This window comes from Trachinotus anak, unplaced genomic scaffold (genome assembly GCF_046630095.1).
Source record: "Trachinotus anak isolate AG129_WGS33_773 ecotype Australia unplaced genomic scaffold, CSIRO_AGI_Tana_v1 ptg000013l, whole genome shotgun sequence".
Classification (NCBI taxonomy): domain Eukaryota; kingdom Metazoa; phylum Chordata; class Actinopteri; order Carangiformes; family Carangidae; genus Trachinotus; species Trachinotus anak.
The window spans coordinates 24,539,312-24,562,539 of record NW_027273864.1 but is presented as its reverse complement, the minus strand read 5'-3'; the positions used below and the strand labels follow the sequence as shown (position 1 = coordinate 24,562,539).

General features: G+C 42.1%; 1 protein-coding gene and 1 long non-coding RNA gene across 3 annotated transcripts in view; one reads left to right on the top strand and one right to left on the bottom strand.

The window, feature by feature from the left end:
• Window positions 1-23,228, bottom strand: part of LOC139630020 (uncharacterized) — a 110,596-nt gene that overhangs the window by 13,910 nt on the left and 73,458 nt on the right. Inside the window, exons 4-5 of one of the 2 annotated variants that reach the window (XR_011693089.1) lie at window positions 2,340-2,594; window positions 2,141-2,245 (exon numbers count right to left, since the gene is read on the bottom strand). This is a non-coding gene — a long non-coding RNA (uncharacterized lncRNA). Of the gene's footprint in view, window positions 1-2,140; window positions 2,246-2,339; window positions 2,595-23,228 lie in introns of those variants that run through there. The other variant, XR_011693090.1, reaches the window with a different exon arrangement.
• Window positions 1,362-23,228, top strand: part of LOC139630018 (plexin-A2-like) — a 62,711-nt gene continuing 40,844 nt past the window's right edge. Inside the window, exons 1-3 of the mRNA XM_071492975.1 lie at window positions 1,362-2,585; window positions 5,214-5,396; window positions 18,861-18,995. Of these exons, the coding sequence (XP_071349076.1) occupies window positions 1,362-2,585; window positions 5,214-5,396; window positions 18,861-18,995 (1,542 nt within the window). The remainder of the gene's footprint in view (window positions 2,586-5,213; window positions 5,397-18,860; window positions 18,996-23,228) is intronic.

The following is a 23,228-nucleotide window of genomic DNA, read 5'->3' as shown; positions in this document are numbered from 1 at the left end:
ACTTATACCAGGAAATCTCGCTGAGAAAACACCCTGTTTATGTCAGCTTCAGCCAAAAAAAAAAGACTTTGAACTTAAGCTGTCTAGCATTTGGCAGGATATTCATAAAGGGCATTTAGAGGCACTTCTCTGAGGGGGGTTAACTGATTTTTTAGAAAAGTATAGTTATAAGAGTGTGAGGGGGCTGTTGGCATGGTAATGGAGAGGACAAAGGAGGAGATAGAAAGAACATTTGGGGGCCAGATTGGAGAAGCTTCTAGTGGCACACAGGCAGGATTTAGGATGATGTAGGTGTTCTTATTTATGGTCTGTCCTCCTATGCAGACAGTTTTATTACTCCATTAATGGATTTCGATGAAGTAAGAGCGTATGTGAAGCCACTTTATCTACGATGCTTGTGTTACCTTCTGTCTTTTTTATTTTGAGATAAAAACGTGCTTTTTGTTCCAAATGAGCTCATTTTGCTTGATCTACATGTAAAGCACCTTGCATCAGAGTAAAACATACATCTCACAACAGTTATGACAAGGGAAACAAAAAACTGTAAATACATTACACGTCTTTTACCATGTGTCTAACTCATCCATCCTCCAGTCCATCATCTGAAAGACATTGTTTGTCCCCTGGAAATATCTCCATAAAATGTGCTAATGAAATTAAACAGGGAAGAGTGAGGGTTGATGCTGCCTGGCTTTGAATCTCTAATGACTCCCTCCATCCCTGGAAAAAGCCTGATTAATTTAGGAATGTCGGCCGCAGTGGAGAGTGATTAATTCCTCTTGGATTCAACCATTTAAACGAACAAGGCAGAGGGGAGAAAGGAAAACAGGTAGTCCAAAATATGGACGCATAATTAATACATTTGGATCATTTAATTAGCCACCCAAACAGAGGGAAGGCACAGCTACAGTGTGTCACTGCTTTGTTCAAGTAATAGACCGCAGTTAGTTCTCTCTTACAGAGAGTCGAATATAATGAGCTCCCCTGCTGATAGGAGGAATATTGGACCATCTCTTGGGTTAGTAAATATGGGGAGACAGTTTGAACAAATGATTACTTGTTTCTTTGATGTCTCATGTGTCTGACTAAGCAGAGATAGAGGGAAAACAAGCACAGACAATATATTTCATAGTTTTTAGATGAAGAATCTAATCATACCATGAAAGCACTATTTAATTCTTGAAAGAAACAAGAATCTTTAAAACAAATGTCTCTTTTCTCTCTTTCAGAATGATGTGAAGATCACTTACGAAGGACAAGAGCACACTTCAACTCATCTTTTACAGTGCAATCCTGCTCCTTGCTGATACACAATCCCAGGTGTTTTGTCTGAGCTGTGTATTTTTTGGAGCCCTGTGGGAATGGGGACGTGCTTGGATAAAGGATGGACTTACTGCGGCCTCACTAAAGGTCACGGTGCTCTAAAGGTCATGTCATGGCCACTGGCACTATGGCTATTGACTCTAATCTCTGTGAATCAAAGGACAACTGTTGGACAGACTATGAACACCTTCCAATCAGAGAGGAGGGAATGGTCACTGAACCACCTGACTGTGCATCAGTCCACCGGGGCTCTGTACGTCGGAGCTGTCAACCGAATCTACAAGTTGTCGGCTAATCTCACTCTCCTGGTGTCCCATGACACAGGGCCAGAGTATGACAACAAAGCATGTTACCCTCCGCTGATTGTCCAGCCCTGTTCCGAGCCTTTGGCCTCTACTGACAACGTTAACAAACTGTTGCTCATCGACTACTCTCACAACCGGCTGCTGGCCTGTGGCAGCCTCTACCAGGGCGTCTGCAAGCTGATGAGGCTGGATGACCTGTTCATCCTTGTTGAGCCCACACATAAGAAAGAACACTATCTGTCCAGTGACAACCAGACGGGGACGATGTACGGGGTCGTTGTGCCTTCGCAGGGTCAGGATGCCACTCTGTACATTGGCACAGCTGTTGGAGGCAAGCAGGACTACTTCCCAACTATCTCCAGCCGCAAGCTGCCTCGCGACCCAGAATCCTCCGCCATGCTGGACTATGAGCTTCACACTGACTTTGTTTCATCACTCATCAAAATCCCCTCAGACACACTGGCTCTTGTCCCTCACTTTGACATCTACTACATCTATGGTTTCGCTAGTGGCAGCTTCGTCTATTTCATGACCGTCCAGCCGGAGACTCCAGAGAACGGGATGCCTGCAGGCAGCTCCCCTGGCGACTTATTTTACACCTCTCGCATCATCCGCCTCTGCAAAGGTGACACAAAGTTCCACTCCTATGTGTCACTTCCTGTAGGGTGTGTACATAGAGGCGAGGAGTACCGTCTGCTGCAGGCTGCTTACCTGACCAAGGCCGGCAGGGTTCTGGCAAAGTCACTAAACATCAGCGCGCAGGAAGACGTGCTCTTTGCTGTGTTCTCCAAGGGACAGAAGCAGTACCACGATCCTCCAGATCACTCCGCTCTCTGCGTCTTCACTATCCAAGACATCAACACACGCATCAAGGAGCGGCTGCAGTCCTGCTACCAGGGAGAGGGAAACCTGGAGCTGCACTGGCTGCTGGGAAAGGATGTGCAGTGCACCAAGGCGGTAGGTAGACTGTAGAGAGAGAAAGACAGACAATTAATGATGCTCTCATTGTCATCTTGTGGACCCTCTGATTTTGCCTCACAAAATTGTAGGCATTTACATACACAGGTTTAGACCAACTGCAAAACCCACATGGTGTTGAGCTGCTCTGATACAGATTTACAGAAAGTTGGCTTTTTGTGTATCCACAACTGTGATTGCAGCCTAAATAGCTGATAGGCAGCCAACGCTGTGCTGAAGACACCATTCAGGTTTTCAGGATCCCACGAGAGCAGAAGAGCTGGAGGAGATTAATTCCACAATGCTAATCAGAGGAGTTTTGTATGGAGCTTTGATTTCATTCAGGGGTTTGGGCACTGACTCCCGCCTTGTTCTCCTCCCCTTACTCCCCCCATCTCCATCCTTTTGCTGTAGTCGCTGTCAGCAGTATTTGAACCCTCTGAGACCTGTTCTTGATCTTGAGAAAAGGGCTTTCTTGTAAATGTCCAAGTCTGTGCCTTTGTGAAAGCTGTAATTCTGTACAATGAGTGGCTTTGATGGAAACTAGTTGAAAGCAAACCATTAAAACAATGTTATTCATCACATCCATCGCTCTGGTGGTTCCCAACATCATCATCCACTGTGCCGTCAAACAAATAAGATGTAATGTTATTCATAAGAGCAGCTGAGGGAGGATAGAGATACATAATAATTCAATAATTAACTCTCACTGTGCAGTTAACCAAAGAGCTTTATATCTAAAGTGGACTGTAAATTAAATGCTATGGTTCAGTTTTGTTAAGATGTTACCAGATACCGTGTTTCTTTGGCTACATGATTAATCACTCCGTGTGAAAGAGCCACAGCCTAATGCTTCAGGAGATCCACTGATATGGGTTTTTTTTAGGCCAAGACTGATATCAGAAATGTTCCAACCTGTGCCAAGATTTTAGATAATTTTGCTTAAAAACACTGGTGGTTTCACTCTGCTGCTTTACTGAATAAGCTACATAAATTTCACAATCTGCCGATTACAGGATTAATGACAAAAGACTCTACAGTCACAATAGTGACTCTATGAACCTGTACGTAGGCACAGGAGTGCTTTAAGCTAAATACTAATGTTAGCATGCTAACATGCTCACAATGATAATGCTGACATGCTGATGTTTCGTAGGTATCATCTGGGAACCATGAATATCATCCACGAGCTGCAGAGACAGTTCACCTAAAACCAAAAATGTTGACGTGATGTCTGTTTTTTGGGGCAAATCCATCTCGTAGATGTTGAGAAATTTCACTGGATAAGAGAAAGTTTCGAGCTGCTGGGGGTGTTTATTGTGATTCATCCTCCCGAATACACGAATATCTGCAACAATTTTCAAAACAGCCCATCCAAATGTTGTGGAGACATATCACAAAAAAAAAACAATACAAAAATTTCCACCTGATGGTGACATAAGAGCAAAAGTTAGGGCATCATCAAAGTAGGATTAATCTACTGGAGACCATGAATGCCTGTACTAAATTACATGGCAAGCTATACAATACTCATTGAGAAGTGGTGGACCAAGTGAGTGACAAACCAACACTTGCCTAGAGTAGATTTAAATATAGCAATATTATTTCACCACGGATATGTAGATAAATCCCTTATAATTTCTGATGCTCCATCCCAGGGGTTATTATATACGACATAAAAAATTCAGCAGCAGAATTTTAACCTGGCAGTTTTGTGAGCAGTCAAATGTTTCAACAAATATATGTGTGTACAATATTTAGGTTCAAGAGAAAAGAGCTCATACTAGTCAGACAGAAACGGCTCATTTGTAATTTCTTTTACAAGACTGGATGTCAGACACAAGAAGAGAAAGAATAGTGTGTGGTGGGATGCAAAGTTTGTTTACGCTGCGTTCACTTCACTAATCACATTCAGTAAAGCTCAGGAACATCACTTGATGAAAGAAAACGCACAGTGAGGCCTCATATGTGCATAAGGAGTAGGGGATGTGAAATGAGAAATTAGCTGCCCTAAAAAGGTAGATTTATATACTGAGTGACAGGCAATTAGCAAAGGTTTGAGGTGCATTTTAGTAGATGTAACAGGACTGCTTAGCATGCAGCTCTCTTTGATGCTTAATCAAAACCTGACATCTCTTGTGCTGTGTGTTTGTATGATGTCAGATCAAGCGATCTAGAAATCACAGAAACAGGCGCAAAACACACAGCGTTTCTCGTGTTTGCCATCAGCAATTAGTCTGCTCCGCAAATCCGCCCGCTCCGAGGCATGTTGATAAACGCGGCAGCCCAAACCCTTTTGAAGTAACCATTTTTAACCCTGAAAATTGTGAAGTTAATGCATGTTAGGCTTACCAGAAGTCAGCCTGAGTTCTCTTCTTCTATTTCCAAGTGTCTACAGTGATCTCAGTCATTTTTCTGGCTCCCACTTACGCTCTTCCCTCTCTCTCGTTACCTCCACCCCCCTCGTTATAACTGTCATCCTCACTCCTCCTTACTTTCCCTCTCTCACCTCTTCTATCCCTCTTACTTTCAACTCTTTTCCTGATTTCTCCCTCACGTTTTCTCAAAAACACCTCCCTCTGCATTCTCACCCCGACTTCCATCTCTCCCCTCCCTCTCTCCATGCAGCCCGTTCCCATCGATGATCACTTCTGCGGCCTGGATATAAACCAACCCCTGGGGGGTTCTCAGCTGGTGTCGGGTCGGACAGTGTTCACTGAGAGCAGGGACAGGTTGACCTCTGTCACCTCCTACATCTACAATGGACACAGTGTGGTCTTCCTGGGCACCAGAAGTGGACGTCTGAAGAAGGTGAGAACGGTACACTGACAGTCACAGGCAAGCATAAGAGGATTTACCCTGTTTTTAAAACTGAAATCAAACGCTCAGGGATTGTCTGGTTGTTTTCATGGAATTGCTAACTCTCAAGATGATGTAACAAGACTCTTGATGACAAATCACATTACTTATCTACTCAAAATGTAACTTATTTCTTGAGGATGCTGTTGGTGACCCATCTCTGCCTCCTCAGATGGCTGTCTCCATGTTTTTAGGTTTTGAATGCCAATGCAAAATGTAGCCTGGTCCTAGACCTCTAAATCGCCGCCCACATCTCAGATTTGTGCAGTGATTCAAACAGGTCTGATGCTGTGCCCACTGACAGCTATTTCTGCTTGGTGAAACAATCAACTAATCACAGCTTACTAGGCGGGATTCAGAGTGGGAACATTATCTTCCAAGTATATGGTGGCAGAAAAATGGCATAAGTACATGCATGGAAATAACAACCCTCAAACTGACATATTTTTATAATAAATATTAACTGCTCCTGCTCCTACTATTACCGTAGCCTCCGTGTAAACCGGAAATGACGTCTGTTGACAGATGCGTGTCTTGCTACTGATTTATTAAAACAAAACAAATCAAAATAACCCCCTCTTACTAAACGAAATGATAATTCAGTTTGACTGCCCGACTACAGAACATGATAAGTGTAAAAATAATCTGTTGCCCCTCGATTCTGAGGGACTGAAAGCAAAACCTGATATTCAATTTTAAAGGACCCCTCTAGCAATTCAGTATTGCACTCCCATAAAGTCTGGGGACTTGCAAGAGACATACTGCAAAAAGAAAAGTCAAAATCAACGATGCAGAGACTGACGTATTTGTTTACCTCAGTTTATCTTTGCATTGTTTTCTCGAGCTGCATAGTTCTCCCTCTGACTCATAAACTGAACTCCAAGTGTAAAATTGGTGGAATACCCCTTTAATGTCTTAAAAGATTTCTGCAACTGAACTCCATGTAGCATGATTCATCAATTGTTCATGAGAAATTCGCCACTGAGATACACCATCCGTAGCTGTTTTTGTCTCTCACCACCATGGCACATTTACGTAATAATGATCTTTAATCCATTAAGACTAATTAAAGCAATAATCTGCTCAATGAATGGTCTAATTACCAAAACTGGTTATGTATAATATATCATGATGATTATGGTGGGGCATTATGCAGCTGAACAAATCGTGCAGCATGGTGCTCTTAGATGAGAACAAATCGATGGAAATCTCCATCCATGACTACTTGAATCACAACTGAAGCACTTGTATGTTCTTTTCTTTTGTATTAGTTGAAAGAAACACGACATCATGCAGCTCTAGTGCCTCTTGTTCAACAGTCCTGGTAGATGTTGGTTTGAATGGCTTTTAGCATTACAAAGCATCCAAAGGGCCACTCCTGCTTCTCCGTCTGCGTACTTTACATGAATTTTTTCACTTTTATAAACGTCATTCAACTCATGAGTGTTCTCTGTATGTCATAGGCTGATTCCACTGCCATAAATCCTTCACCTGATGAGGCACAAGAAAATACAATGATTTCGAAGTGAAATTTACTTGTCTAACAAGTCTAACTTGTGTTTTCTTTGTTTCAGAGCCTAACCTTAGTTTTCCTATTCTTTAAAAATTTCAAATTCTGTCTTATGTTTTGTGAGTTTCTTCTTCCTGGTCTCAAGGTTTCAAAGTCTAACTTAAGTTTTATTTCATTTATGGGATAAGTCTGGAGACACTTTTTATTGATAACAAATCCAATGAAAACACTAAAGCCCAACAATGCATATTAATACTGCCTGTGTATCCAGAGCCTGATATAACTTATTCTTCTGTGCCACAGTCCATTGTTGTCCAAAATCTATTAAAAACGTATTAGTGAGCCACATTGTTGCACTAACACGTTCCTTCATTACAATGAACATGGGCAGTGTAGTTTATTTTGAGTCAGTCCCACATCCACTGTTATGCCGCCTTATATACCCACTGCCACATCAAATGTGCAGCTGAAAATAATCCACAACAAAGGGACCTTTCACTCCTTTGTTTGTTAAAAACTACAGTTCCCAGCTGTTTTAGGAGGTTACATGATCTGTTTAAAACCCATACGTGTGTGACCCCTTTTTAAAGACGTCTGTCTTCAAAAGGAACAAATGAGCTTAGGGCTGAGAGCGACAGACAGGCTGGGGAATTCCAAAAGCATTAAGAGATTGACTAACACATTGTTGGTTTCAGTTTTTTCATTGGATTTGTTGACAGTTACAAAAATATAGAATATCACCGGCATGGTCTGTTAAAGCCTGACTTTAGTATTCCTTGTTTCCAAATCTATAGGCTTCCTTTTGTTCCAAGTTTAAATGATCTTCTCCTGGTTTTAAATCTAATTTAGTCATTCATTTAGTCATTTAGTCATTTAGCAGACGCTTTTATCCAAAGCGACTTACAGAAAGGGGAACAATCAAGGTTAAGTGCGATAAGAAGTGTTAGCGCAGCAATAAGTGCTAGTGACCAATTTAACCAGGGTGAGAGATGTTTGAGAGCCTTTTTCTGCTGATTGACCTGTGCTTATATCATCAAGTATGGGGATTAAGAATACAGGGTACTGACAGGGCATGATGTGCTTGAAACGCATTAGTTTGTATGATGCACTGGCCATCCAGCGAAAAGTGAAGGCACAAGTGTTTATAGCTGTTTTTGGCCCGAGCGAAAAGCTTGCTGTCATAGAGATGAGACACGATAATCGTTCAAATGGGGATAATTGTGGACAAAACATTCAAGTTGTTGCACTTGTTTGTACATTCAAAAACTCGTGAAGAGTGAAAAAAAAAGAGATTGAGAAAGAAGAATCCTGACTACTTTAGTGATACAACTAATGATTATTTTCAGAATTTATAAATTCTGTTCATTAGTTTCTCAATGAACAGATTAACTGTTCTAGCTAATGTCCGAAAATGGTGAAAATGCTGCAAAAATGCTTATTGTGTCCAATCAGCAGTTCAAAACCCAGAGACATTCAGCTTATTATAGACAAGCATCAAATCAGCTGAAATCAAAGAATGTATTTCTGCTTAGACAAAAACAATTAATTATTTATCAAAATAGATGCTGATTAATCTTCTGTCGTCTGTCAGATCTAGATTATTTTCTCACCTGCACATGCCTGGCCAATCCCTGAGTGAAGTGGGAGTGCAGATTGTCACTTATATAAAAAGGTACAATATTGTTGGCCATAGTTTCCCAATTCCAACATCTGAAAGGTACGAGGGGAGGGGGTTTCAGACACTGTTGGAAAAATCTGATGGACAATTCGTTTTGAAGCATGCTGACCCTTATGCTATATCAAGATAGATTTGAAACTCTCTGAACAGCAGCTTTAATGTGATAAAGCAGGCAAGCAAAGCAAAGAAAGCAAACAAGAGTATACTGTGTGTCACTAAACTGATGCACAGAATCCTGGCATCTGTAGGATCCTTTACACCAGATCCACAGACATAACATGACCTATTTCTGAGAGGTTCTTGAAGCTGATTCAGCTCATTGTCCATCATGTTTCATTTCAAACGCACACTATAATGACACATTATAATCAAGTTTCTATAAGGGCCATTCTGTGATCAAACTGGATTGAATTGGTAGCACTGCGGGCTCTGCACAGTCGTATAGCATGCAGCTGACTGAGGAAATGTGAGAGAGGACTGTTGTGACACAAAGCCTGCGGGCGTCAGTCTTATGAGAAGCATGCTGTCTGACACACAACACACACACACACACACACACACACACACACACACACACATGCACACACGCGCATGCACGCACAGGTCCAGACTGGGAGCAGAGATAGCATCACTGCAGCTTATTCATTGGATGAACCTTCGGGGGAAAAAGACAAGATAGCCTGCCACAAAGAGAGAGAGGAAAAAGAGGAAAGTGAAACAGTGCGAGAGAAAGACAGAAGAATGGCCAGAGGAAGAAACAGAGAAAGGAAAGATGTAGCGGTAGAAAGGCAGAAATATTATTTGAGGAGAATATTATGACAGATTCAGAGAGGGAAAATATTCGGCATGTGTCCAGGAAATGAGAAGTACGTTTTAGTGAGGAGAGAGAAAAAAATCAATCATTACTGTATTAACTACTGAGTGTCTAAAGGCCAGAGTTTGTGATTACACTGACAGACCGTCATGATCAGACTCCCAGGAGCCTCCGAGGAGCACAGGGTCACCTCTCCAATCCTATTGCATCACCACCAAATGGACAGGCTGAGTGGAAATGAGGCATGACAATAAATGCCATCAGCGGATCACTCTGGCTGCAGGGCCATTGCAAAGGTCAAGCCTGCCACAGGAAGGGTGTAACCAGGGTGAGAGGTCACAGGGATAACCAACAGTCTCACCATCCAGGCTCCATGCAACATATGGATATGTCCATCAACGTCTCCCGATTAGGCTACTCCTGTTCCAGATACAACAGGACATTTCTGTCATCATCTGCCACAGTTTTGTTGCATTAGGTGTTTTTAGCTGAGCAATATGACCCTGTGGGTAACTCTAAATACAAAAGGGGGCTTTTACACTTTGTATGATGTACTCTAATGAGGTGACTCCAGGTAAAAGTCATTATCTCTCACTGATCCTTAATCAAATCTATCCCAGTCTCAAGGCAGGAGACACAGAGAGATACAACATTCACTGGCACTGATGGCACAGCTTTCGTTTGTTAGCAGAATGCTTCAGTGCTAGTGGGACCTAGTGAGGGCAAGATTGGCATTTCAATCTGTATAGTCACAACAAGGTTTGAACCATTTACTGCAACAATAACGTGCATTTAAGTTTGGCGGTATGTTTTTTGGTCTATTCTCCACAAACACGACACATGCTGCATGTATACATATTTTTAACTTACATAAAGGTAAATGCCCAGACAAGGGAGTTAGAGAGAGTGGAGTTGAATTTAATGAGATCATCTCAAGATGGACTGAATGCACTGAATCATTGCCTCTGATCAAATCAGTTGGTTTTCTCAGCTATTACAGACTTTGTGTTATTTCCCTATTAAAAGCTTCATAAAAGACTGCGATTGACACAGAAACAATCATAATACAATAACTCTGTAGCAGACGGGCAGCTGCTGAGCAATTATCCTTATAAACAGGATTATCTAAGCCTAGTTTTGTACAGAACTGAAATAAATAGAAACAGACTGATGTCACAACTGAACTGCAGACAAAGCTTCTAACTGAACTGAACAAAACTAATCACCACTGCAACATCAGATGTTCATGATCAGGCTGTGTCGTCTCATATGTTCTCGACGGTAAACTTTTATAATCTTTCATACACTTTGTGCATTAGAGCAACAATGGGAAGGTTCACCTTCCCATTGTTGAATAGGATACCACTGTGATGGGGGGGCGACAATCACAGTGGTGTGCAGTGGATGTCATTGACAGAAAAGCAGCAGATTACTGAGTCTTCTCAGCGACATAGGTAGTCTGCTCACGTATGATTGATCGGTGTATGGAACTATTAGGCAAATTTTTTGCCTGTAAGCACTGCTGTGCAGCTCTATTACCATCATCCAGATATGTATACTGTAACATAAAAGAATCACTTTTTTTGCTTAGATTTGTATATCGTATGATAAATAAGTATTACTAAGCCTACTCCAAAAAACAATAGGACAATAAACACTTTTCCTCCTTACCCCAGGTTTTATAATCTATCAGTCTTTCTGTAGGAAGGACAGCAGATTTTTGTCTCTGGGCTACTGCAACTGAGTATGCAGCAAACCCACTGCAGAATGACATTATACCTTTGCCTACCCTGTGGCAGCCTCATACACATAACAGGTGCTGAGTGAGATTGATTTTCTGAAGAAATGTTTCTGCAGAGCACAGTAATGCTCAAAAGGACTACAATGGCATACAGAGTGAAACCTGACGCTTCTCTGACACAGTCAGTGTATTAAGAAGATTTTGCAACTCTATACCAAGATGTTCCTACTTTCTAGTTATACTTAGAGTTTTGTGCATATCCAAGTTCAGAGGGACATCAAACGATGTCATAGCTGAAAAGGATAAATTGCAGGGATATTTTAACATGTAATTAATCCTTAAATCTGTGCCAGAGGACTCCACCTAAGGTAGACAATGCTTTCGACAGGCTGCAAGAGTGGAGTAATGGTTTGAGAGACACAACACAAATGTGAGCTGCCTCAACACTGCCCTTGAGCAAGCAACTGATGCCTTTACTGTTCCATCACTGAGAACTATCTCTGGTAAATATAATTTAGTGGATGCACATTCTGTAATATGAAGGGGGGTGCAGTGTTAAATGAAATAAGAAACAACCAGCCACACTGACTCAGTGGCTGCAGTTAGTCAGCAGCAGCATTTCCCTAGACATGGTTGAAAATGTTAAGCTCATGGTAAATAAAGCCTTAGTCAAATACTCTCATGTGCAAATAGTGGATTCATTATGGCTTATTGAGGGTTGACCGGGTGGGGAAATTCTCCAGTGCATGGCTAAATGACTTGGACTTTTCAAAGTCACGGTTTCTAAAGGGGCTGGGAAGGGGATTTTTTGGTGATTGAAATCATTAGAATGGAGTTTCAGAAGAGGGAGGTGGGGGGTTGGGGTGGGGGTGGGGGTGGGGGGACTGGCAGAGTAGGTGTGCTTGAAAGGCTAAATTGAAAGGATTTTCATAACCGCATGAAGAGAACTGGACCTGAGGGTAAAAGTCTTCAGAGCAGATCGCTGTTAGATATCTCCGCACAGCTGAATTAGGAAATGGTATTAAGAAGGGCAATTTTGTGACTACAGGTGAAGGTGTCCATCTTCCTGCTTTTCCTGACAACAGTTTTATTTAGCAGCTCCATCTCTTTCTCTGGTCCTCCATGTCCTCTCTTTCTTTCCTTCTGCTCAGTCACACAAATGGAAACTCACCAGAGGACTGTGACTGCATTGCGGTCAGGAAAATGAAGACCATACGGGTGCCATGAATTGTTCCACTGTCCCCCTCCCACTGCTTTTGTTGGTGGGCCATGGGAACCTGACAAACAATGGGAATGATTGGAGCGATGGGGGCCGTATGGAGGAGGGCAGGAAACAGAGAACAGGAAACCATGTCCTCAAGGAGACAGAAAAGAAGTGAACACACAGAGATTCAGAGGAGACTGTGGTTAAGTGTTAGAAATTGTGGTATGAAGACTTGGAAGCTGGCCATGCAGCTGAAGGTTAGCGCGAACTGAAATTTTGGCTGCTGCAACTAAAAGGCTTTTAACAATAACCCTTAAAATACACGTGCTGACAAACACACACACACACACACACACACTTTCAGACGCCATGACCTCTCTTCCAACCCAGTTGGTAATTACGTTTAGGTATGGGCACTTGCCAACATACAGCGTATCTAGTGGCTGTGATCAATTCGCCTCCCTTTGTGACTGTAGTTAATGTGATGGCTGAATGATTAGTCGTGTCCTGTAATACACATCTCCACCTCAGTGACCCCTCGTCCCCTGAACGCTCTTCGTTTTCATTAGCTGCTGCCGCTCAGCTCTATCCTGAGCTTCGCCTCATTAGCATTCACAGAGCCATGATGGATATATGGGCTAATCAATGCCCGCTCTCTTCAGCTGTCACCCACGATCGGACCATATGCACAGCCACTCAGCCTTAAAGGTGGCCAGTTGTCTGGCCCTTATGTCGCTGCATGCCCCTTGTCACAATATTGAGTCAAGCCTGGGAGCATCCACTGTGAATTCTGTGCCAAAATCTGTCTTGCTTACAGTCTGTGTACCTCTCCTTTAGATCTAGTCTTGCATGTATTTTCATTCTGTGCCCTTTTCCAGTGTAATGGAACATTTATGTGTGGTTTCCTGCCAACTTTTAACTTCTTTACTTTTGGCGGTTTTATATGAAAAACAATACTTCACTGTGCATCAGATGTTTGCATGCACAAGGACAAAGTGGTTTCCAGCAAAATATCATGTAATGACTGAAGAAGACAAGTTTGTTGTAGAAGAAATGAACTGACCTCCATGTGTCTGGTTCATGTCGGACAGACCGGTCTTCAGGGCCAGACGAACCCTTTTCAGATTGGCAGATTGGGAATGGCTGGTTGAGCAGAGTGCTCCATGCCTCCTGGGTCATCATCCATATGTTGAGGTTAGTTGGGTGAATTTGGAGGGGACAGACCGGCTGGCTTCATATGGACACACTTTTTTTTTTTAAAGACTGGATGCTCATTACCACATAAACATAGTAATCATCTGCTTACAAGGTTTCCCAATCTGCAGCGGAGGTTCGGGGACATTTACATGTACACTTCCTCTCAGCTTGAATAAAATCATCCCCTGAAATGAATCTCAGAATCAATTCCACATGTAAATACTTACGGGAGAGACATGTTGATGAGCGTATTGCTCATGCAAAGTCTGGCAGCTTTACAGCGGAGCCAGCCCGGCTCAAGCCAAGTGACATCTTAGAAGTCTAGGGTTTTTTTTGTTTTCTTTGGCTCTCAGAGGATGAGAGTAAAGCCGAGCATTTAAGATGCAAACTCGGCCATGAGAAAGGGAGGCTGTTTTCATTAAGAACACATGGGCTCAGGTTGCATATCTTTTTGTGGAAGCCACACTATGCTGGCGTGTTTATATCCATTGCAGGTTCTGTAAGGGAATTTCAGCAGCAGGGAGGATATTGCTGTTACTGGCTGAAGCATTATTCATGGGTTAAAAATATATCCTCATCAGCTGTGACACGCTGGGAAGACAGAATGAAATGAGAATCTTACTGAGGTCATATGAACATATGGTACGAAAGGCAAATCACCTCAGCTCTTACATTACATGACATGGACCACACAGGGGAAATCAGTTTAAATTGTAAGAGGTTTACTGAGGTTTTTGGAAACTATGTAGTCCTTAATAATGACCTTAAAGTGATGTCCTAACTATTTCAATAAGACCCCAATTACGCTTAGTCACTTCATGCACCTCGGGCAGGATCAGATAGTTTCTTTGATATCCGATAGCAAAGTGCAAGCTCAACCATGAAGCATTTGAGGTGAACTGAAGTCTGATTGCTATGTTCTAGCAAGATGCTGAAGTGCAGCTGCAGAAAGCTTCTGTCTCCCGTGACAACAGCAGCTGAAGTGACACTAAAAGAATGAAGTTAGCCGTTGTTCCCCCCCGTGTCACATTAAAATGACAGGAAAAACGGTTTCACACAGACATTATGATCGTACAGATTGTACAGTGGAGCTCTTGTAACATATATCTGATCCTAGATCAGCCCAAACACTGGATGCTCTGAACAAGTGAGGGCGCAGCATGACGAACTGTGGTGGCCAGATGATAAAATTTTTTGCCTCGATGTATTTTCACTATTTACTTGTAAATAGTTTTTAGCTAGCAGGCTAAACTGTAATTGTTGTAACTAAACTGCCAAACTGCAGATGTTATTCTCCTTTTGGTGTTTTTGGCAGTTACCAAGTTATTATCCCCACCCTCTGGCCTGGAGGACTAGCCTTGTCAACATGTGCAAGAGAAAACCAAGACTGTGCTTTCACACTTGTGATCTGCACAATAGAAACATGTTTCATGAAATGAAAATGTCTTCAGTCTTGTCTCAGTCTTACTGAGAAGAGGCCTAATGCTGCACTATATGGATTGTTGCATGTTGCGTGTTCCTGGTCTGCCACAGTCAATGATGGTGTATTGATCTGACAAGTGACTGTGCACACAACAACAAATTTAATGAGAGCAACCAACAAAGTGAGAGTGAGTGCTCAGTGTGCAAGTGTGTTTGTATGCAAGCGTACACTCGATTGTCAGTTTATTAGGAACAGCTAGCTCAGACTAATGCAGTCTAGCAAAACAGCCCTGCAATAAATCCTCCCCTCACCAAGGTTACACTGCTCAGTTTGTACAACTGCACTGCATTTTACAAAGAGGTGTGTCTGTTGTTGTCATTGATGTGAATAGGGTGGACAAAATAATAGGAACACCTGTCAATATAGTGCAATGCAGTTCAACAGCGACACAAACTGCAGCCTCCAAAATGATCACACAGCTGAATCAAGGCCTCTTTAACACGGTTTCAACAAAAACGGAACATTATAGCCTTTGTGAAGGAAGCAGGACTGTTATATTAGACTGCATTAGTTGTAGCTGGGTGTTCCTAATAAAGTGAAAACTGTATACGCTGGTTTGTTTGTGTGCCTGTGTGCCTAGGTGAGTGTGTGTGTGTGGGTGTGTGTATGTGCAACTTTGTGTGTCAATTCCTAGAAGCAGGCTCATTATAAAACCAATTAAACCCGCCTCACTCTCATTATGGAGCCATGAGGCTCAAGGAGAGATTGAGGACCTGTTGTACTCCCGCGGGGGTTTCTGCCTGGTCAGCCCTGTTTTAAATGATAAAACCACCTCGAAATCCACTGAAATCAAACACCACGGATCGGTCATGATGGGTCTGAGTTCGTCCCTGCTCCTCTATCCCTAGGTCAGCCTCATCATACCCACCTTAAAAAAAAAAACAACACACACACACACACACACACACACACACACACACACACACACACACACACACACACACACACACACACAGCTCAGTATCTGTCCTTCTCTAGATGATTGTTTGGGGTTTTTTATACAGGGTTTCACCACAGAAATGTTCTGGTTTCTATCTGAGCTATTTACGAAATGAGGAGTGTGGGAAAAAATTATGTATGTCTCCATTACTGTGTGGGACTGCCGAAGCAATAGGATAAGTAGGAGGAGGAGGGAGAGTAGGAGCACGAGAAAAGATGGGGCAAGAGAGAGAAAACAGACAATGAGGGAGAGAGAAAGAAGCTTAGCTCCGAGATAAATTGGTCCGTCAAATAATTATTTAAAGGATAGGATTGTGCATGGTGACGAGGTAATGATGGTCTGACCGGTGAGAGACTAACGCTGTCCTTTTATGATCTGGAATCAACAGACACATCACTTGCCACTATTTTGCTGATTATTTAGGTGTGTCTGTATGTGGAAGGTGATGCCCCGCCCTCCTCGCAACCCCCACAGTATTTAACCCTCCCACCGACATACACCAACACACACACACACACAAACACACACATTTGCACAGATTTTCCTCACTCCCCTCTTCGTTCCTGGCTGGCGGAGCTGACGGTTGGAGAGGCACAGCTGCCTGAAAGGTGGAGGCATGATTGATTGATGAAGTTTTGGCGCCCACGGGATCCAATCATGTAATCAGTTTGTATTGATTGACTGTCCCCATTGAGAGACTGCTGAGGCTCTGCCACCACGTGTGTGTGGAGGCTAACCTGGCACTCATTCAAAATCGTCTGCAGTCAGATTTGATTTGGATGGCGAGGTCGCCTAAGTCCACGCGTCAGGATGCACGCAAGAACGACTGGTAGAATCGCACTGCCGACGTTTCGCAACACTTTCCACGATTCTCTGCTCCAGTTCCTCATGATCTTGCATTTATTGTAATTATTATGACTGAGAAATTAATTCAGCTTTACTGTAATTGCATCACATGGTTAATGATCCAATCTCCCTGGAATTTAAATAGGGCTTCAACCTGGGTTTGCATAGCTAATGAGGATTTTTTTTTCCTCTGGCTGTAATGCCTTATTCAGACTTGTGCTCATATTTCACTCTTTTGACTTAAATTTCAAGTGTCAAGTTATCATTACTGTATGATGCAATTCACATCATGCCTGCACCAATGGTGAATGGTTAATAGTTTTATGAATGTTTTTTTTTAAATAAAAAACTGAAGGAGCACTGCACTTTTTTGTGGTGCAAATCACACTGGGCAAGGGTTATGCAATATAAACCTGACAGAAAAGGAGGTTTGTCTTTGTGGTTAGCAAAAAAAAAATAAATTTAGACCACATTCATTATTTAGGGAGCACTACAAATCGTTAGTTTATATTGGCAATAATAAAGAGGTTTTCAGCCTACTCACCACTTTACATCTTTTCAAGCATTTTCTCGTCTTCACAAGGCTGCCTTTCGACAGCTCCAACATCAGTCAGCCGCTTACTACAAAGGCAGACCTGCTTATTTGTTTGCCTCACTACAACAGCACATCTTGTTTGTAGGCAGAGGTGGGAGAAGAGAATTGAAAACCTTTTGCCAGTGGGCATCTGTTCTCCATGCTTGCATTTAATGAGCCCCAAAAGACTGTTGCCTGAGAGTCACTCCAAAGTCAAATTAAGGCTGAGCTCACCAAACATGTTTCAAAACTCGACTGCATCATGGCTATAACCTCCGGGGTGGATTTGGGTCAGAGTCACACTGGCCAGCTGGATTACGGAATGAGTAGCAGTGGATCAGTCTTTGTTTCCTCTTCTTAGTCTCACCTTTACAATGACTTAATTGTTTCTTGGCGGCACTAGTGAAGACACTTTTACAGCGACTGACTGCACACCACCACAAGTCAAGAGTGTGCTGGATGCAAAACATGGAGTAAATTAAAAGAAGTCAAAGCATCCTCACACTTATCTCCATTGCAAACACGCACATCCAGCTTATTGTCTAAGCTCTCTGGCAAACAGACCTTCATCAGCGCATACTAATGCAGCAACATAATAAATATTAACACACACAGCATCATGAAACCAGAGGAAACTGTGGAGACAAAACTAAATTGTGACCAACTTCCTTTTTTAGTGGAGGCTAACAGATCTCCCTGCCTCACGACTTTGTGCTAAGCTAGGCTAAACATGTCCTGGATCTCTGTACTGGACACGCAGAGATGAAATTGATATTGATCTTCTCATTAACCGTATCTCAGAGTAAAACACCTTTTAGTAGCTTTTTTATCCTGCTTTTTAAAATACCTACATCCACTGTATGAACTGATATTTGTGAAGTCATACTCCCATGTCTGAGTGGCCTACTTCTGTCTCGTATATAAATGAACAGGCTGTTTTGTGTGTTTGTTCACACACTGTAAGCAGCTTCTCTGTTAATGAGCTAATGCTCTAATTGATTGCCGTACTGGAGAATGTTTCTTTACAACTGATCAGTCATTATCAGATCATTTATCAACATAGAACAAAATGAAAATGGTTTGTACAAGAGAAGTGTTTCTCTGTAGGAAATTCTGTGAATAGACTTCTCATATTTTTTGCTCAGTGGGAAAAACATACCAAACATCACAATATAAAAGTAGAATGGGTGGCCATCTAACTGAAATGAATGCTTTTGTTGACATTTAAAGAATATTTCCTCATGACACTAATGTTTTGGAGGAACTGTGGGAGCTTCCATACAGATGCCAAGGATGCATGCAAAGCATACACAGTGATATACAGCAGAGGACAGTTGTCCCTCGACAAACATACAGTAACCATTCAGTCACTTTGTCGGCAGCACCACATTCACCATCTCCATATCTGTATTTGTCTGTGTCTCTGTAGATCAGGGTGGACGGCCCTCTGGAGGCAGGAGTGCTGTACGAGACAGTGACTGTGATGAAGGACAGCAGCACCATCCTCCGGGACATGGCCTTCTCCCTGGACAGGAACTCCCTCTATGTCATGTCTGCCAATCAGGTGAGGAAACGCCCTCATTTCGCTGCTGCTGTCAGGAGAAACGCTAAGTGGTGGGGTGATGTAGTGAGTAGCAAGACCGTCCTTCAGCTGGAAGCCGGCGGGTTCAAGCCCCTGTGACAGCGAGTATTCACCATGCTGACACGTCCTTCAGTGAGATACTGCATGTGTGGCAAGTTTTACTTGACATGAAATGGTACAGTATAGGAATGTTTTTGCCATCAAGTCAGTGGAAGCTACTTAAACAGAAAAAAAAAATTCATTTGCATTGAGGCATAAAACTAATAAGTAGCTCTTGTTTCTAAAGGATTTATTTGGATCAAATTTATCAGGATATTGCAAAAAGAAACGTTTGGCTTAGATGTGCCCAGAAACCAGCATCACTGTTAGCATTAGCATAATTGTGTGTACTTCGGGAATTAGCTGTAAAATAGATTTAAATCAAAAAACATTAATTTATGATAAATGCTAAATTAATGCTATTTATTTGGAATCCTACCAGATGATTATGACTTATCTCCAAAATCCAATGTGGCAACTCTCGAACATTCACAAACTGTATGTCTACAGTCGGGATAGTTAAATATGCAGGCTGTGTGTAAGAGGATGGACCACTGTTCTAATTACTTATCCATGCGAATCGACTTACAGTGCATGCATCTTTTGTACGCGACACACACACATCCCATAGAAAACCATTAGCCGCTTTCTTTTCCTGTGTGACTGCACCCCCCACCCCCACCCCCCACATCTCCTCATGTGCTCCTCACTTGGCCCAGCATCACAGAGGCGAGCAGTTGTTGTTGTTGTTGGACGATATTCTCTGCACTCATTGGAGATAAGAGTGAACAGTGGTAATCACTTTCAACTCCCATCAAGTGATTATTTTGGCGCGGCTGCATGGCACTGTGAAATGGGATTAGGTTTCAGTGTGGCCAAAAAAAAAAAAAAAAATCCCTATCACTGCTCTCAGTTGTCTTCTGACTGCTGGAATGTACCGAGTCAGAGTCACAGGGCAGAGAGGCAAAGAGGGCAGTGGAACAATTGTTCAGTGCGTCTCCAAACTCTTTTCTGGGAGTTTGAAGAACAGCCTGAAAACCCATAAATGCACCAAGTTTAAGAGAACAAGGGATGTCATCTAAGCAAGCGAAGAAGAATAGAGACACAATTGTGTTGGGTACTGTCCTCTAAAACAAATCAAGGCAGCTCTTCCCTCTGTGTGATAGACTGGAAGAGACAGGGCATCACTTATTGATGAGCTCTGGTCGTTCAAGGAGAGACACATGCTTCCTTCAAGGAGATAGCCAGCTACTCTCTTCACTCCGCCTCCAGTGACACATAATAACCGAGCAAAAACCAAACCCAGCTTTGCCGGGCATTTTCTCTCAATATTAGAACAGCTCTGGCTTTGTAGCCCTCAGGAGCCCGGAGCAGAGTAAAGCCTTCCTTTTCCTGTCTCCCTCTCCATCTTTGCTCAGCTTTCCCTTCAGACTTTCCTGCAGCTCGGGTAAGGAATCCACCTGGGAGAGGGCTTCACTCACAGATTTCCCACATTTCCAGTAGATCCCAGAGATGAGAGATTTTCGGATTCCGGGGAGCCAAACAATACAGGAATGATGTGGAATGAGGAGCGAGGCACAGACAGATTTGGCTGAGATCAGCCGACCCTTGTGGAATAACAATGAGCCTCTCTGTCTCCTGCCGAGTGAAACACGCAGGGTTAGCATGATGATGAAGAGTGAGGAGAGAAAAGAGGGAGTCAGTGTGTATGCGTGAGGATACGTGTGTTTTTGTGTGTCCGTGTCCGCAACAAAAGATCATTTGGGAACCATTATCGATATGAAAAAAGAAGTCTTCGCAGTAGTTAATCTTTTTTGTCACTGTGTGCCTTTAGTTTGATCATTTCTAAGAATAGAAATGCTCAGTATCCAAACACACAATAACCTCACTGAATGTCACTTGTCTGTCTGTGGAATGATGGCTAAGGCTTTAAACCTTCGAGAAGGAGGGGGAAACTGCTGCAGGGTTTTTCCAGGGCAATCTCTCAAAGTGCCACTCTCTAAAATGTAAAATCATTTCTCTCTACCTAAGTCTGCCTGTCTGTCTATCTTCCCTCCCTCACCTGTATGTGAGTGCACTGTACAGCAGTGGTTCTCAGCCTTTTTTTGTCTGATGTTCCCCCCACAGCTCTATCAGATGAGCTAAAGTAGCCCTTTACCAACACTACCCGTCATGTTCCATTACTAAACCTGCAAGAGAGCAGCTGCCCAGGGGCCCAAAAGCCCCAGATTTACTCCACATCACTTGGTCCACATAATTTGATTAATCTCAAATTTGTAGGAAATTTGCACCACTGAAGTACAATGGTACTAGTATTATTTTATAATAGGAGAAGTGTATGGCTGAAACCAATAATTAGTTTCATTTTCACTAAGACTTATGATTTCTTTCTTTATTAATTGATTGATTGGTCAGTGTATAATATATCAGAAAATAGTGAAAAAAGAACTGACAAATATTCCCATTAGAAAAGTTGGTACCAGTGAATTTTAGGCGTTTTTGCCTAAGAAAATTACTAAAAAGCAGCAAAGGGCCGCTGTGATTAGGACTAAGCCTAATAATACGCGCTCTATCAGGTGCCCGTCCTGTGATTGTTTTTTAGGCAAAGATTTTATATAAACTACGGAGAGAGATGACAGGAAATGAGAGAAAGATGCAACAAGTTGATTAAAAGACTCAAACAAAGGAGGCTGTGGTTCATGGTCTGCACCTTAATCCCTGAGCTACAGCAGCTCTTCTTCTTTGTTCGTTTTCAGTAGGTTTTGTTAAGTTTACATCTGTGCTGCTACTGCTTGTGGAAGAAAATTGACATTACAATCATATATCAGTTAATTAATTATTAATTCCTTTAAATTAGCTGAGCAACTCCCCAATATTCATTACACACTTTGCCACCTGCAGAGGTACTTGATGTACCTCTGGTTTGGAATCACTGCTTGTATCAAACCCGTCTCTTATATATTATATATATATTTTACATGTAGTGCTTCATTTATTCAAAAAACAAACAAACAAAAATCCAGCCAGACATTATTTAGGCACCACAATATACTTGGGAAAACAGTTTAGTAGTTTATAACGTAATTCCTCAGACACAGGGTTAGATGTACAGCATGTGTGCTTAACAGGCTTTGAGAAAGTGAAAAGAGAAAATGGTTGACAACGGAAGCAGCATGTTATACAGCCCGTTGTGCTTGTAATCAAAAAATGTAAAGATTAATTTTCTAAAATGTCACATATCACGGTTTTTTATGTCTTGTGCGCTACGCTTCACAAATTCAAGTCAAAGCAGAACGAAAGTCCAATAAATTTGAAAATACACAGTAATCTGTGTTGTAGACATTAGCTATTATTGGCATTACATCTTGTTAAATGTTTACTTTTATTCTTTAATGACTACTAATTAAGATTTTAAATTCAGTTAATGATTGTTTAAAATTTTTGAGCATTACTACTCAGTTCTTTCACATCCTGTGCAATAAAATTAGATCTCAAAGCAAAACACAAACAATAAACGTGTGAAGTGACAGTTTGGGATTAAACCCTTAGATTTCTTGGCTTGATAAGTACAAAAAACTAAATCCTGGATATATGACCTGATATATCCATGATACAAACAGTCAGTGTGATGGTTGTGGATTTTCCAGAGGATATAGGATGACAACAGTGCAGAGGTCTAAAAGCCTGTCCGCTCATCTGACAGCATTCGCAAAGTTCAAGTAAATCCGGATGAAAGTGTTAACATTTGAACTGGTAAGATGATAAGGTCGAGCATTAGTGTGAGGGGCATCCCAGATGTTGTGAAAAGATAAAGATTTTGTAATTCCTAAAGCTGGGAAAGTGGACGTGATCATCACCCAGCCCTGCCCTGATACAATCACGTGGCGACCGATACAGAAAAACACTCAAAACCGGCCAGACTGAGCTTTCGCCTCTAAGCAACGGAGAATTTCCATAGATTTCTCTCTGTTTGCTCTCAATGATCAGCTTCTTTTGTAGAAATGATCTAAGAGCGGACAAAGGCAAACAAAAGCTTGATGAGAAAATTACTACGTACAACATCTGGTCATGAATGATTTATGAGGCATCTACAAAGGACATCTACATGAACTGAGTATGAAGGCTTAATTCAGTGGTCCAACAATCATCGAAGGAAGACACAGTATATGTATTGTA